Source organism: Palaemon carinicauda, chromosome 29 (genome assembly GCF_036898095.1).
Source record: "Palaemon carinicauda isolate YSFRI2023 chromosome 29, ASM3689809v2, whole genome shotgun sequence".
NCBI lineage: Eukaryota > Metazoa > Arthropoda > Malacostraca > Decapoda > Palaemonidae > Palaemon > Palaemon carinicauda.
In genome coordinates, this window is record NC_090753.1 from 88,181,925 (window position 1) to 88,197,366 (window position 15,442).

General features: G+C 35.2%; 1 protein-coding gene across 2 annotated transcripts in view; it reads right to left on the minus strand.

Annotated features, from left to right (window-relative positions):
* The window catches only part of LOC137622336 (uncharacterized), a 29,245-nt gene extending 18,126 nt beyond the window's left edge, over positions 1–11,119 (minus strand). Inside the window, exons 1-6 of one of the 2 annotated variants that reach the window (XM_068352919.1) lie at positions 10,914–11,119; positions 7,693–7,803; positions 7,162–7,305; positions 2,333–2,455; positions 1,726–1,849; positions 726–886 (exon numbers count right to left, since the gene is read on the minus strand). In XM_068352919.1, coding sequence (XP_068209020.1) covers positions 726–886; positions 1,726–1,849; positions 2,333–2,455; positions 7,162–7,305; positions 7,693–7,803; positions 10,914–11,054 — 804 coding nt within the window. In that variant the 5' untranslated portion in view covers positions 11,055–11,119. Of the gene's footprint in view, positions 1–725; positions 893–1,725; positions 1,850–2,332; positions 2,456–7,161; positions 7,306–7,692; positions 7,804–10,913 lie in introns of both variants that reach the window. The other variant, XM_068352918.1, reaches the window with a different exon arrangement.
* Positions 11,120–15,442: the final 4,323 nt, after the last annotated feature.

Here is a 15,442-nt window from a genome sequence, read left to right on the forward strand (position 1 = left end):
CCCTTCAATACGTTATTCGATGTCATGTGGTTTCATCCCCATATGGTCTATCAAGTCCATGAATTTTCTTATATATTTGTATGAAAATTTTATAAAATATTCAAAACTTTATATGAAAAATATAGAAATTTATTTGGATCTAACTAAATTCTTAAATTCCTAGCACTAATAATTTTTTGCCAAGCGGAGTCAAGTAATTTGTTAAAAATTTATATGAAGAAGTTTCATAAGGTTTGGTAAGGCTATACAAATTTTCAAACATTTCACAGGACTGTAACTTATATTACTATAATTTATATGCTTGCATAGTGAAATAAAATATTTTTGTGCACTTGAAAACTTTGTAGTAATGTATATTTACATTGGTATTACTAGCTAAGCTACAACCCTAGTTGGAAAAGCAGAATGCTATAAGCCCAAGGGTTCCAACAAGGAATATAGCCTAACCTAGTGAGAAAAGGTAATAAGGAAACATAGAATAGTATGGCCAAGTGTACCCTCAAGCAAGATAACTGTATATTTGTGACTTGGAAAAACCAGAAGGTACAGATATTTAAAGATAATCCAATATTGTTTTTCCTGTAAAAGTGTACAGTACCTTGTAACAATGTAACAAATAAAAAACCATTACCATCACAATAAACGCCATCTACTGTAATCACAAAACGAGACTAAACTCAAAGCAACAATAATTTTCTTATCAGGATCTGAACTTTGAAACCCACCTTCTCTGCCAAGGCCAAAAGCTCGTCCGACTTTGTCACGTCTGCTGCCACGCAAAGGTTGGACTTCTTAGCAATCATGATTTCAAACAGCTTCTTCGTCAGTGGCTGACTAGTCGTTGCGATTCGCGACTCCAGGGAGCATTTCTTTCTGTCCATTACATCTGTACCTACAACATTGTTTAGTTATGTCAAGAGTTCCCTCACAAAAAGTTTTTTATTTATCAATTTCTAAAGAGAACTCCTATCAGATTGAAAAGGGCAAATCAGACAATGACTAGGTTAAGCAAAATTTGGTAATAATATAGCCTGAAATTACATATAAAAATCAGACTATATATCAGTTTAGTGAGATCGGTATTACTCTATGGACATGAGTCATGGTATGACAATGAAACAATCTCCAATAGATTTAGTAGATTTGAGAACAAAGCCCTCAGAAGGATATTGGGAGTTAAATGGCAGGACAGGATTAGAAATGAGACTATATGAGAGATTACTTGAGTGCGATATGTGGATGAGATCATGATGAGGGGTAGATGGAGATGGTTTGGGCATGCTCTTCGCACTCCCCAAGAGAGATTACTTCACCAAACGTTCAGCTGGGCTCCACAAGGCACTAGAAGAATTGGAAGACCCAAGCCTACATGGCTGAGAACTATGAAGTGCAAAGTAGATGATGAATAGAGAAGTATTGAATTAAAAGCTCAAGATAGAGACGACTGGCGAAATCTAACCGAAGCCCTTTGCGCCAATATGCATAGGAGGAGATGATACTTGTTACGTCCCTGATACCTCTTGCGAGGGTGACTATGGGGGCAAAGTCTCAGTACTCTCAGATTCCATTGACCTTTCTACTAAAACGCATATAAAAAGTACTCTCTCACAACAGCTTTAGATCTATATCACATTACGGTAAACCACACAAAATCAACGTTCACTTATTGACTAATCTAGCAAGACATGGAAGCAACTAAAATGGACAGGTAAACAAAAAGCTCACCATTATTACATGTTGTTTTCTTCTTCGAGACAATGGATGTAGCAGTATGGGATCTGACAAACTCCAGGACAGAATCGGAAACTTCCTCTGTCACGCAGCCTTGTTTGAGTAAAATGGACATCATCTGTTGAATGTGATTAAGAAATAAGTGTGACTTAGTCCAGAGGAAATTTCAGGGCCTATGTAGCTTAAGGACAAATTTTGATTTGCTGTACAGTATTATTGTTTTGAATTATCATCATTTACACTCAACTTGCAAATAGGGCTTTGTATGTTTCAAATGATTTTTGGGGACATTACACACCAAATCCTCCTGACACATAACTTTTACATACTGCATTACATATATATCTAATACATTTATACCCTGAACTATACAGGTCTACTGCAATCTGATATTGAAAATATACAACAGGTGTTTTGGGTGAGCAATAATTCAGGGGGGGGGGGACAACTGAAGGAAAACAACGAGATTTATGTAGTCATAAAAGAAAGTTTAGCCACAGTAACATTACTTTGAAACAAGTCTATAAATGGTATGTTTCTTGAACAGATAATCTGACTAAGTGAAAAAGAAAAATACGACACCAACTTCAATTTTACTCACCTCTGTCATTGAAATGACAGATACGACATTGATATCCATGGACTTGAGATTGGCTGCACCCCCTTGCTCTCTGTCTAGGAACACTAGTGCATCTTTGACATCAAGTTCTAGTTCTCTTAATGTCTGGAAGACCATAGAGTAAAAGCTGTAATTTCACCTACTATATTTTAATATACAAATGAAGAATAACAAATATAAATGATAGGTACAAAAATTAAGATTTATTTATAAATTACTTTTTTTAAATGTTCTTTACTGTACAAGGTCACTTGGAAGCATAGGATTTGAAATGACAAATTTGGAAGCAATTTGGAAGCAAATTACAGAGCGTGCATCCGAAAACAAGCTGCTGTCGTTGACTTCGGCGGATTGTGTTATTAAATTTAGACTTACCAAGACGATTCTTTATAATATATTCATTCTTTCACATTGTTTATTGACAAAACATATATCTGATGGAGAAATATAGGTTAATAAATAAGTTTCGATTCACATTACTTGGTAATTATTCGAGAACAATGAAGGTGTTCGGACAAAAATACTTCCGACCAATCAGGTATCAGGAACCTTTCCGAGCTAAAAGGGCACCCCTGTGAGTGGGTGCAAATATGCACCGCTATAAAAAATAGACTATAGGTAGTGGGCTGTGAAAGTAGTTTGATGTTTCTAGACATCTGCTTGAAGGACCTACCCCACAGAGATTCTTTCTGAACGCTAGGGTTGTACTAATACCCTTAACATCATGCGCTTTGACTCATGTCCTAATTAAAGAGGAAGGTGACGAGGGACTAAGCGTGCAGTCTATAACCCCTCTGATCCAAGCAGAAGTCATATTCTTGGTCACCTTCTTTACTCTTCCAGTACTTATGAAGAGATTGTGAATGGGGGGACAAGCTGTGTGCGTTTTCTTGAGGAAGTGCCAAGCACTTTCACAAGACACAAAAGCAATTGATCAGGATCATCAGTTACTTTAAGGCTAGAGATCTGAAAAGAAGAGAACCTGGAATTGATTATCAACAGGGCCTGGGTGTTAGCAATACACTCAGGAAAGGAGAGTGAACCCTACCCCCAGGCAAGTCCATCTATCTCTCTGGCATACGGTGGTACCTCTACATACGAATGTCCCAACATACGAATTTTCCAACATACGAAGTAAAATTCGACCAAATTTCTGCCTCGACATCCGAAGCGTTGCTCCAACATACGAAGTAAACATTACGCCATTGAGCGTCGAGTGCTCAGTTCTCTGTTCTTGTGTGTATCGTGTGGTTGTCCTCTGTTTGGTCTGTTATTAACAGTGCTTATTTTCTTCCTTTTCTCACATTTCCTTTTTGATTTTACCTATAATCATGGTGCCTAAGAAGCTAAGTTTCAGTACAGGAAGAAGGCAATTCTTTCATCAGAATTGAAGCAAGAAATTATAGAAAAACATGAGAGCAGTGTGCATGTGAGTGATACTGTATGGCTAAACAATATGGCCGGAATAGGCCTATGATCTTGAGGATCATCAAGCTGAAGGCAGCCATTAAAGCAAATAACCATCGAAGGGGATCACCATTATTACAAGACATCGTAGCAATACCCTGGAAGAGATAGAACGCCTTTTGTTGATAGGGATAAAGGACAAAAAGATTGTTGGCAACGATCATTTGTGAAAAGGGCCAGCGGGATGAACAGAAAGAAAGAAAAAAGTGAAGCAAAGAAAACCAAGATAGCATTAACAAGCTCTTTTAAATAAGACTTCTCTCTTTTTCTGTTTCTCTCTAAACATAGCATTAACATGTTCTTTAAATAAAATCTCTCTCTCTCTCTCTCTCTCTCTCTCTCGTTCTTCTTCGCTGTTATAGTGTTAGATACATCTATCATTTTTTTTCAGAGAGAGAGAGAGAGAGAGAGAGAGAGAGAGAGAGAGAGAGAGAGCGAGAGAGAGAGAGAGAGAGAGAGAGAGAGATTAAACAAAAATGTGTTTAGAGTACATATGATTTTTAACAGCGTCAACGAGTTTAAAAACAATTAAATGTAACAAAGAAAGTAATAACAGCTAATCTGAATTCCTTTATTAACTAAAACAAATATTGATACAAACACACTCGTGTGCATATGCACAAACACACACACACACAGGTGCAAGAACTGCTACGCAGTAAGAGAGACAGTCGGGGAGGAGGTAGAGATGGTGAATGCGATAACATACCGTAACTCGTCACTGAAAGTGATGAAAATAAAAAATAAAAAGAAAAAAAAATGTAAAAAACATGAAATATAAAAATAAAAAATAAAATAATTAAGCTAAGTTAGATTAAAATTTCCGTAGTGTAAGTTACGGTATGTTATCGCAGTCACCGTCTCTACCTCCTCGCCGATCGTGTCTCCTCGTGCGTGTGTGTGTGTTTGCGCATACGCACACGATATTTGTTTTAGTTAATAAAGGAATTCAGATTCGCTGATATTGTTTTTTTAGTTACATTTAACTGTCTTTCAACTCGTTAACGCTGTTAAAAATCATATGTACACAACACATTTTTTTTTAATCTCTCTCTCTCTCTCTCAGAAAAAATTAATAGACGTCTCTAACACTAACAGTGAAGAAGAACAAGAGTTCTATTATTTTTTCTGAGAGAGAGAGAGAGAGAGAGAGAGAGAGAGAGAGAGAGAGAGAGTATTTATTTAAAGAACATGTTAACACCATGTCTACCTTCTCGCCGATCGTCCGTCTCCTCCTGGCGTAGCAAATCCTACACCTGCGTTGGCCTGTCTCTAAGGTAAAGTGGCAATAAAACACATTTTTTATTTATTATTTCTTTATAATTATCTTTTTTACATGCCTCTTTCATATTATGCAGTTATGTTATTGTTATGTGTAATTATGTGTAGCCATTTATTAAGGATTTATTATGGGTCTTTAGGCTGAGGAACGAATTAAATGAATTACCATGTATTCTTAAGGGAAAATTCGTTTCTACATCCGAAGTCGGTTGTGGAACGAATTAAATTCGTATGTAGAGGTACCACTGTACTCACCATAGGCACACACAAACACCCTTAAAAAAATTAAATAAGCCAGTACTCCAGTAGTGAGTCCATCCGTTCACACCAATGGCTGAAATTAAGATTGGTTGTCAGCAAGCCAACAGGGGCGTCAGTACTTTCTCCGCCCTGAATGGGACTTGGAAGTGTGAGCCATCCTGTCCTGTGGGGAGCGAGACCCAGTAGTCTTCTGCTTCTTATCTCGTGCTGAAAGAGATGTAGAAGCAGGCTATTTCTTGTCACTACAGGGAAAAGCTCGGGATCTCTCTCGTGGTGACCAAGATAAAGATAATCATGTCCTTGGAGATCCAGACTAAGTGGTTCGGTCATTTAACAATTGTGCGCATGTCAATTATGTGTGTGCTGCTTGCTTCTAATGAGGAGAACAAGCAGGTGAGCATTTCTCCTTCTCCCTTTGCTGGACACATCATTCACGATTAGAAAAACTGAAAATGTTACTGCCTCCTCACATGTTCGAAGGGCAGTCAACGAGCAGAGCATACTGAAAATTTTTGGTATGTACCACTCATCTTTCTGAAATTTTTGGTATGTACCACTCATCTTTCTGAGAGAGAGAGAGAGAGAGAGAGAGAGAGAGAGAGAGAGAGAGAGAGAGAGAGAGAGAGAGAGAGAAGGGGGGGGGGAAGGGAAGCGCCCCGATAGTGCATATGTTCAGTCTTAACGAGAGTTGTTAGAACTGATGTTTCTTTCCACAAAAGGATAACTCTCAGAACTCACTCACTACCGGCACAAGAACCAGGCACTCCCTACGGTTGTGTGCGCCAATGTTTCTACCACTAAGGGACAACTCTTAGGACTCCTGCAAAACAGGTTACTGGGACTCTACCATAGGGAAATAACTGGTAGAAGATATGCAAACATAACTATCAATCATACTTCAGTGAAGATGTAGCGAGAAGAGAGGAGAACTAGAAGTTCATCTCTGAAGCTGTGTTGCCGAAGATGACAATCTCAGAGGGAAGAGAACACAACAACCAGATGTACTCTTCTTCCGACGGAGCGCCACCGAAATCCAAGGCAAACTCAATTAGGATCACGTAGCCGTGTTCGATGTCAGACACACAAGGGATAGAGCAACAAACATGCCACACGACAGGAACGAGAACGTTGGATACTAGCAGGTAACCAGGCAACTGTAACGTACAGTTAACAGAATCGCTGCCTATTCTTACTTCCAAAATCCCGCGAACATGACAAAGAAAAAGCTAAAGATTAAAACAACTAGATGCAGACACCAAATAATATATCAGTATCCACAGGCAGCCAAAGTCAAAGTGGAGGTTGCTATAAAAGACAAGTGAGCAGAGCTTCCCCACTACCTGGCAACCAACTATTTTTGCCTAATTAAAAGTTTAACGGCTGGTTCCAGTTTGCTGAAGACATACTCCCATTGAAGGTAAATGGTTTGTATTACATGTAGAAACAAACTTATCCGTCTCTCAGAAAGTTGGATACAGTATTGTTATTAAGTATTTAATTTACAACGTAATACAGTCGGCCCCTTTATTAATGGGGGTTAGTAACGGATCTGTAAATATATGCTGGTCACATTAATATCCCTCATGGGAACACTATACTATGGAAAGATATAATGAACCTTTGTATCTATCATTATTGCCTTACCAATACAGTACAGTTGCCGCAATATCTGTAAAAATTTTATAATTAATTTGTATTTTAGTCTCTCCCATACAAATTAAAAAATCTGAAAACTATACGAGACGACTATACAAAGGTAGTAAAACGAACAACACTGACAAACATGTAAGAGAACCTCATACCTCGACAGTCTCAAAGACGGAACTCCCGGATACAATGACGTCCTCGATCATGAGACAGGACTGTCCGTCTGTGAAGTTACCTTCCACTAACTTCTTGGTCCCATAACCCTTTGTTTCCTTCCGGCGGATCAACATCGGAATGTCCTGAGGAAATAAGAATCATTGATATGACCATCCTTCATAAAAAAAAAAAGCTTTTACGACTGTATTTTGTAAAAAAAAAAAAAAATGGTGTTTTACATCTATTGGATAAACAAATAAGAAGAAATCTTTTTAGTTTAGTTTAGCTATACAAAATAGGTACTCCCAGTTACATGATGAAATAGAAGCAAGAAGAAATGAACAGTAAATTGACAAAATTTGGTCAAATTATTCTATAACACTGAGTTACATTACCATAGTGTTTCAAATTTCCTTGTGGAATACTACCCACTTTCTTTACTAAGCCTTCAAATCGCATAATATCCTTACAACCAATGGAGTTATTTGCATCGTACGTTATGTTACTGTTAAGTTATGGTAGATGCTTACCTGTTTGGTGGAAATGACTGTTGCAATTGGGAGACCAGTGTATGCGACACCACACACCAATTCGTACTTTTCACACGGCCGTGCTTCCCACATTAATTCTGCTACGGTCTCCTACAAGATATTTAAAATAGTACATCAATACAGTATCAAAATGGCCTCAACAGAATTTAATTCTGATGTGACTGAATATTTATTATTATTATTATTTTTACTTGCTAAGCTACAACCCTAGTTGGAAAAGCAAGATGCTATAAGCCCAGGGGCCCCAAGAGAGAAAATAGCCCAGTGAGGAAAAGAAACAGGGAAAAATAAAATATTTTAAGAACAGTAACTTCTAAATATTTCCTATATAAACTATGAAAACTTTAACAAAACAAGAGGAAGAGAAATGAGATAGAATACTGTGCCCGAGTGTACCCTCAAGTAAGAGAAGTCTAACCCGAAGTAGATGATCATGATACAGAGGCTATGGCACTACCCAAGACTAGAGAACAACACTGTATGTACCTTATGGTATTCATTTGTTAAAGGCAACATGACATTGTCGTTACAGTTTCACTTTACTCAAGTAGTGTCAGAAATCGGATACAATATTAATTCTTGCAATTGCCCCGATTATCAATTTCCTTTTTATTTCATTCATGACTCTTAATCTATGATGTTAAATTTTAGCCCACTAAAGAGAGGAACAAGCATCCAATCAATGAAAAGAACACTTGGAACATGGCACTTACAGATGTTTGTTTTAAGGGATGACAATGGAAAAAAAAAGAGGGGGCGTGATGAAAATTGCAGAGGATTTCTACTGTATACAATAGTGATATGAATTAACATATTGTAATACCATTTGCCATTTCTTTGTTAATATTATGTGAGCTAGCTTATTTTATGCAGTAAGAATTCCTTTTGCTATTTTTATTACCTCAGCCAACAAAGTTGGAAGGAGGTTATGTTTTCAAACCTACTCATGTTTGTAATTCATGTGTTTGTGAACATATTCCTGGACACAATTTTAATTAACTATCATGTAAAAAGCTGAAAATTAATAAATTCTGGAAGGTCAAGGTCACAGTCAAGCAAAATGTCCAATTCTCGTTATCAGCCACTAATTTGGAAATCGTTGTCACAGACTTGAAACTTGGATCATATTTGTGTGTACAATGAAAATCAACGCCAATTGATACATGTTAAGGTCAAAGGTCAAGGTCGAACAAAAGGTAGAGAAATAAGCTGCCACAGCGGAGGTCTGCGCTCCACTGAGTGCCCCTCTAGTTACTGCTTTTTTCTATTACTGTACTACTATTATTATTACTAGCAATGCTAAAATCCTGGTTGGGAAAGTAGCCAGTGAGGAAAGGAAATACAAAATCAGCAAACTAATGTATATAAAAGTAACAAATTAAAAATATAAAATACTGTATTTTATATTCTTAATTGTTAAAACAGATCAATCAGACGAAACTCATGTCAACCTGCTCAAGAGAAAAGAATTTACAAAATATTTGAATTTCTAATTTGTGACGTTCCACTGATTCCACCAGTAATTGATCAATTTGTATTGTTTTGCACTTAAAATATTCTTGGGAATTTCTTATATAAAAGACTTACTTTACCATAATTATTTTTCAAAGGAATTACATTGATTTTAAGGATAAAATTACTTGTCTAGGTGAATCTTCACTGACAATCATGTGCAATAAATTCTTTCAATGATAAAAGTTGTCTTTAATAAAATATATTTGCACCAAGATATGTGCTAATAATGACTAATTTAAAATGCAGCAGAAGAAACAAACTGCCACTATCTTTATTTCTCTCCTCGGAACGAACATTAATGATAGAAGCTGGGGTAATTTTAAAGCCGTTGACATTATGTCCTGTTCGTAATACTAGGCATCCAGTTAGTTCTAATAGTCAGGCCTTCTCCATCATAAGGCTCAATACTACACAGTACTCTAGATAGAAGTTTTATTCCAGCTGTGATCAAGTTGTGGAATCATCTTCCTAATATGGTAGTTGAATCGGTAGAATTTCAAAAGTTCAACCTTGCGGCAAATGTTTTTATGCTGAACAGGCTGATATAAGTCTTTTTATAGTCTATATATGTCATAACTGTTTTGATGTTACCATTTTTAAGATATTCTATTAATTTTCTTCTCATATTGTTTATTTCCTTTCCTCACTGGGCTATTTTTCCCTGTTGAAGCCCTTGGGCTTATAGCACCTTGCTTTTCCAACCAGGGTTGTAGCTTGGCTAATAATAATAACAATAATAATAATAATAATAATATTAATAAAGATAATAATAATAATAATAATATTAGGAGAGAAGGAAAATAGAACTCTAGCAACCATACGGAGGAAAAGAAGATAATAAGAGATAATGTTTAAATAAGGATAGAAAAAGAAAAGAATGTATATCAGATGTGAAAAAAAAGAGTAAGAAAATAACAGAACTAATATAAAAGAGAAAACTATGGCGGTGCCAACGGAAAGGCAAATCCGTCCGCGAAGCAATTGAACTGAAAATGGGCTTGGTGTCGACAGACTTTGAAGTGTCACACTTTCCAACTTATACAAAGGAAACACAAATAGATACGCCCTTAAAAAAAAAAAATCATGTTTCATTATGGAAGCCTACACAGACATGACCTACCTTATGGTGGAAGGTCTAGTCATGGAGTCCTATATCAGGTTAGGTTAAGTTGAGTACCTTAATCATGAATTAAATTTTCCCTAATTTTCTTCTTTCCAAGTTTCATTGAAACTTGAAACATATTTGAGGAAACTTATAATTCAGATTATTTGGAAAATACGAATACTATACAATACATAAACTACAAAGGCTCCTAAATACCTTTCAGACATTTTACAATATAAATATATAGAGATTTTATTAAATTTCTTAAATATTCTTTCTCAGACTTATAATGTCGTGACTATGTGCCTGTTGGGCATTTTAAATTACATAAAAAGAGATTACTTAATGGGTTACAATGTCAATTTCTCGACCTTGAACTACATTTATGCCTAAATTTAATTGTTCCTGAGATTACTGTAGTACTCTATGTGAGAGGTTTACGTTAATATATAAGGAGTAATGTATTATACAACCGTTTAATATATCATAAAATAGCCAATATCCATTTAAAAGAAAATATATGATACCGGAATAGAGGTTTAACCCCAATGTCCAGTGTCCTCAATTGCATAGTTCTTACCAACAACTTCGGGTACGAAATGATTATCCTCAAGTCGAAGTAAACGGGCGATTGCATTCCACTTTTGAGGGTGAAATCACCGAATTTCACCACTCCAATCTTGTGCAAATCCACGATGCATTGCTCGAGTTTGGTCAGCATTTTTTGATAGACGTTATCTCACCGGGGTCTTCTGTTGAACTGTCCCCGGTCGCCGAAATTCGTCTGCTAGAAATTCTGAGTCCTGCGCAGGGTTGCCAGGTTTTCCAAGTGAGAAAAGGCCAACTTCTGATCAGCTGTAGCTTTAAAATGCCATCCCATTAGTAAACAAAAAAAAGGCCAAAAGTATGGCATTTCAGGCCAAACTTTTATGATATTTCTGCGGGCTAACCAATTTTTTAAAAGGCCAAATTTGAAGTTTTTAGCCTGAAAAGGGCCAACCTAGTAACACTGGTCCTACGACCTGCTGTCAAAAGAACGACCCTGGCTTACGCTTAGTCTCTCCTGCATATAATGCGAAATAGCTTCCTAACATAATAGATATATATTAGATATATATATATATATATATATATATATATATATTAGAATATATATATATATATATATATATATATATATATATATATATATATATATATATATATATATATATATATATATACATATACAAATGTGTGTGTGTTCGTGAAATATTTTACATGCATTCGCCATTACAGTTTCTGTTTACTTGATTAGTGACAGGAATCGAATACTGTATTAATTCTTCAGTCTGAGAGAGAGAGAGAGAGAGAGAGAGAGAGAGAGAGAGAGAATGTGTCATCCCACTGTGACGTTTGTTTCATGGCTGTTTTCCCAGTCCTGACTCTGTCACTCATGGAAACCATGTGTTCAACAAGAGTTATTCATCATACACATTTTCAAATATTTAGATTATCACACAGCGTAATCCGCTTTGGTTATCCAATCCTCATTATCGAAAAACTTAAAAACTCTGTAACTTCACGGAGGTCTTAATGCAGTCCGACTCATGTCTAGAGGGAGTTGTTATATAATCTTGGGTTCAAATATTTGTAAACTCAATAACTGGTTCTACAATGGCTAGAAATCGTCTGTTCTGGAACTATTCTGATGTTAACACGATCTGTTGGGTGCACGATGTGGAGCAATCCTCTTAGATATTTTGTACGTCCGATTCTGACAACTTAATTACACAGTTATATTGAAGTTTTTTCTAGCTTTAATTACATCCAGTGTAATTGAATTAGTTCACAACTATTCTGAAATAATATTGAATTATAATTATGATCAAACATCAAAGTCGTCTTCTTCTTCTTCCCCACCGTTATCCTTACATTAAGGGGTCGGTTGCCATATGCGCCCTCTCCAATGCCTTCTATCAAAGATACCCTCTTCCACCAAACGTCTCCTCTCCATATCATCCTTCACCTTATCTCGCCATCTAATGATCTGCCCCTCTCTCGATGTTCTACCCCTAAAACATCAAAGTGTATGATAATAATTAGCTAACGAAAAGCTCAACTGAATTATCAACTGCAACAGAGCTTGCGTAGATTTAGTCTGTCATCCCCTATAACGTAAACAGGATTAACAAATTAAAATCAGGAACGATAACAAAGAAGATATAGTTTATACTGAGGAATTTATTAATGATAAACCAGTTCTTATCTGATAAATTTAATAAATTGGGTGTGTGTGGTGTGATATGATTGGAATTTTCAACTTTTCCGGTCTTAATTTATGAGAACGAGCTAGTTTAGTATATATATATATATATATATATATATATATATATATATATATATATATATATATGTATATATATATATATATATATATATATATATATATATATATACATATATATATATATATATATATATATATATATATATATATATATATATATGTGTGTGTGTGTGTGTGTGTGTGTGTGTATATATATATATATATATATATATATATATATATATATATATATATATATATATGTGTGTGTGTGTGTGTGTGTGTGTGTGTGTGTATGTGTGTGTTTATGAGTGCGCGATCTCCCGTGCAAGTGCTTATGAAAATATTTGCCCATGTTTAATTGCAATAGTTTATTGGATACTTAAAACAACAAATATAATAATGAAGACCTGTCATAATAATGATTTTCTGCTCTCTTAAAAGTAATTCACACACACACACACAAAAATAGAACTAGGCCTACAAAATGATCAAATAACACAACTTGAGTTTGGTTTTCCCATGAAAGTAGGACCAGGAAAGCCGTCCTTGCAAAAACAAAATAGTTACATCAGCTGGTGATGTTTTCCCATTCTGAGAGGCATACGTTAATTATATTTTCCAGGAAATCCGTGAACATGCTTTCCTAGCTAGAGAAGGATTTCTTTACTGTGTCCTATGTGTTCAATAAATATTTTACATTCTTGCACGCATTCACTGTCGTATCTAAACCAAACCAAAGGAGTTGTAAGCTACTAAATATAAACATTTATTGACAACCTTCTTGTTTTTTTTTTTCTGAAGAAAGTTACTCGGACAATTTCAAAAATATATTTTGAAAAGAAATTAAGTGATTTGAAAGAATTTACAAATAAAAAAAGCTGACCAAAACTGATTATAGCATGGTATTATCCCAAATGATTTAAAGGTAGAATGGGATAAAAGTAAAAATTAACAATTCCTTTAATAATGTTGTTGATGGTACAGGTAAAATCAGCTGAATTGCAGTAGTAAGTATAAGCTTAAAAGCTTTGCAAATATTCAATATGCGATACAGTACCAACAAACTTATTTTGCGGATACGAGTTTAGAAGTCAGAGCAGAAGAGAGGGAGAGCTTGTCAGAACTGGTTTACACCGCCATTTAATCTAATAAGCTTCACAGTTATCACAAATACGATGTTCTTAATTGTATGTACATTAAACTAACGCATACATTTGCCAATTCTGTAGATGTGTGGAGTTACGGAACGATTTTGGCTTGGAATTGTAAAAAATTATTTCAGATGATCTAAAATAATATTTAGATTTTTATCAGTTTTAAAATACCGAGGATATGTTCAAAGGAAAAATTGTTTTATTTGCATACGTATCATACATTTGAAAAAAAAAAATAAATACAAGGTAAAAAAAAAAAAAAAAACTACCGGTAAACCAAATTATTCCTTGATAAAGTACAATACAAATGAAACAATTTTAGGTTGTATGCAGGCAAGAGAGAGAGAGAGAGAGAGAGAGAGAGAGAGAGAGAGAGAGAGAGAGAGAGAGAGAGAGAGAGAGAGAGAGAGAGAGAGAGGGAACTTTTAGTCCATGATTTGTTTGATTTACGTTGTTATAGTATTATTGATACAATCGCTAAATTTCGGCACAGCAATTTAGCTACACGAGCAGTGAAGCAATTTCAAGGTCAAGATATGTCTACGATATGATAACAATGGTGAATAGAAATGTATTACATTGTTACCAAGGGCCTTTGTGAGTGCTTGAGGGTACACTTGGGCACACTAGTCTATCTTATTTCTCTTCCTCTTTTGTTAAAGTTTTTATAGTTTATATCGGAGATATTTATCTTAATGTTGTTACTCTTAATATTTTATTTTTCCTTGTTTCCTTTCCTCATTGGGCTATTTTCCCTGAAAGAGCCCCTAGGATTATAGCATTCTGCTTTTCCTACTAGGGTTGTAGCTTAGAAAATAATTATTATCATAATATATGTATATATATATATATATATATATATATATATATATATATATATATATATATATATAATATTGTTATCATTGTGATGTAGACATGTAGTCAGTGTAGAATTCCAAGTTACTTATTTAAAAGGCTGATATCACGTTCAAACTCAATATGAAATATATATATATATATATATATATATATATATATATATATATATATATATATATATATATATATATATATATATATATATATATATAATTGGCCAGACAGTACCATATTGGATCCTTCTCTCTGGTTACGGTTCTTTCCCTTTGCCTACACAGACATCGAATAGTCTGGCCTATTCTTTACAGATTCTCCTCTGTCCTCATACACCTGACAACACTGAGATTACTAAACAATTCTTCTTCACCCCAGGGGTTAACTACGGCAATGTAATTGTTCAGTGGCTACTTTCCTCTTGGTAAGGGTAGAAGAGACTCTTTAGCTATGGTAAGCAGCTCTTCTAGGAGAAGGACACTCCAAAATCAAACCATTGTTCTCTAGTCTTGGGTAGTGCTATAGCCTCTGTACCATGGCCTTCCACTGTCTTGGGTTAGAGTTCTCTTGCTTGAGGGTACATTCAGGCACACTGTTGTATCTAGTTTCTCTTTCTCTTGTTTTGTTGAAGTTTTTATTGTTTATAAAGGAAATATTTATTTAAATGTTGTTACTATTCTTAAAATATTTTATTTTTCCATGTTTCCTTTCCTCACTGAGCTATTTTCCCTGTTGGGGCCCCTGGGCTTATAGCATCCTGCTTTTCCAACTAGGGTTGTAGCTTAGCAT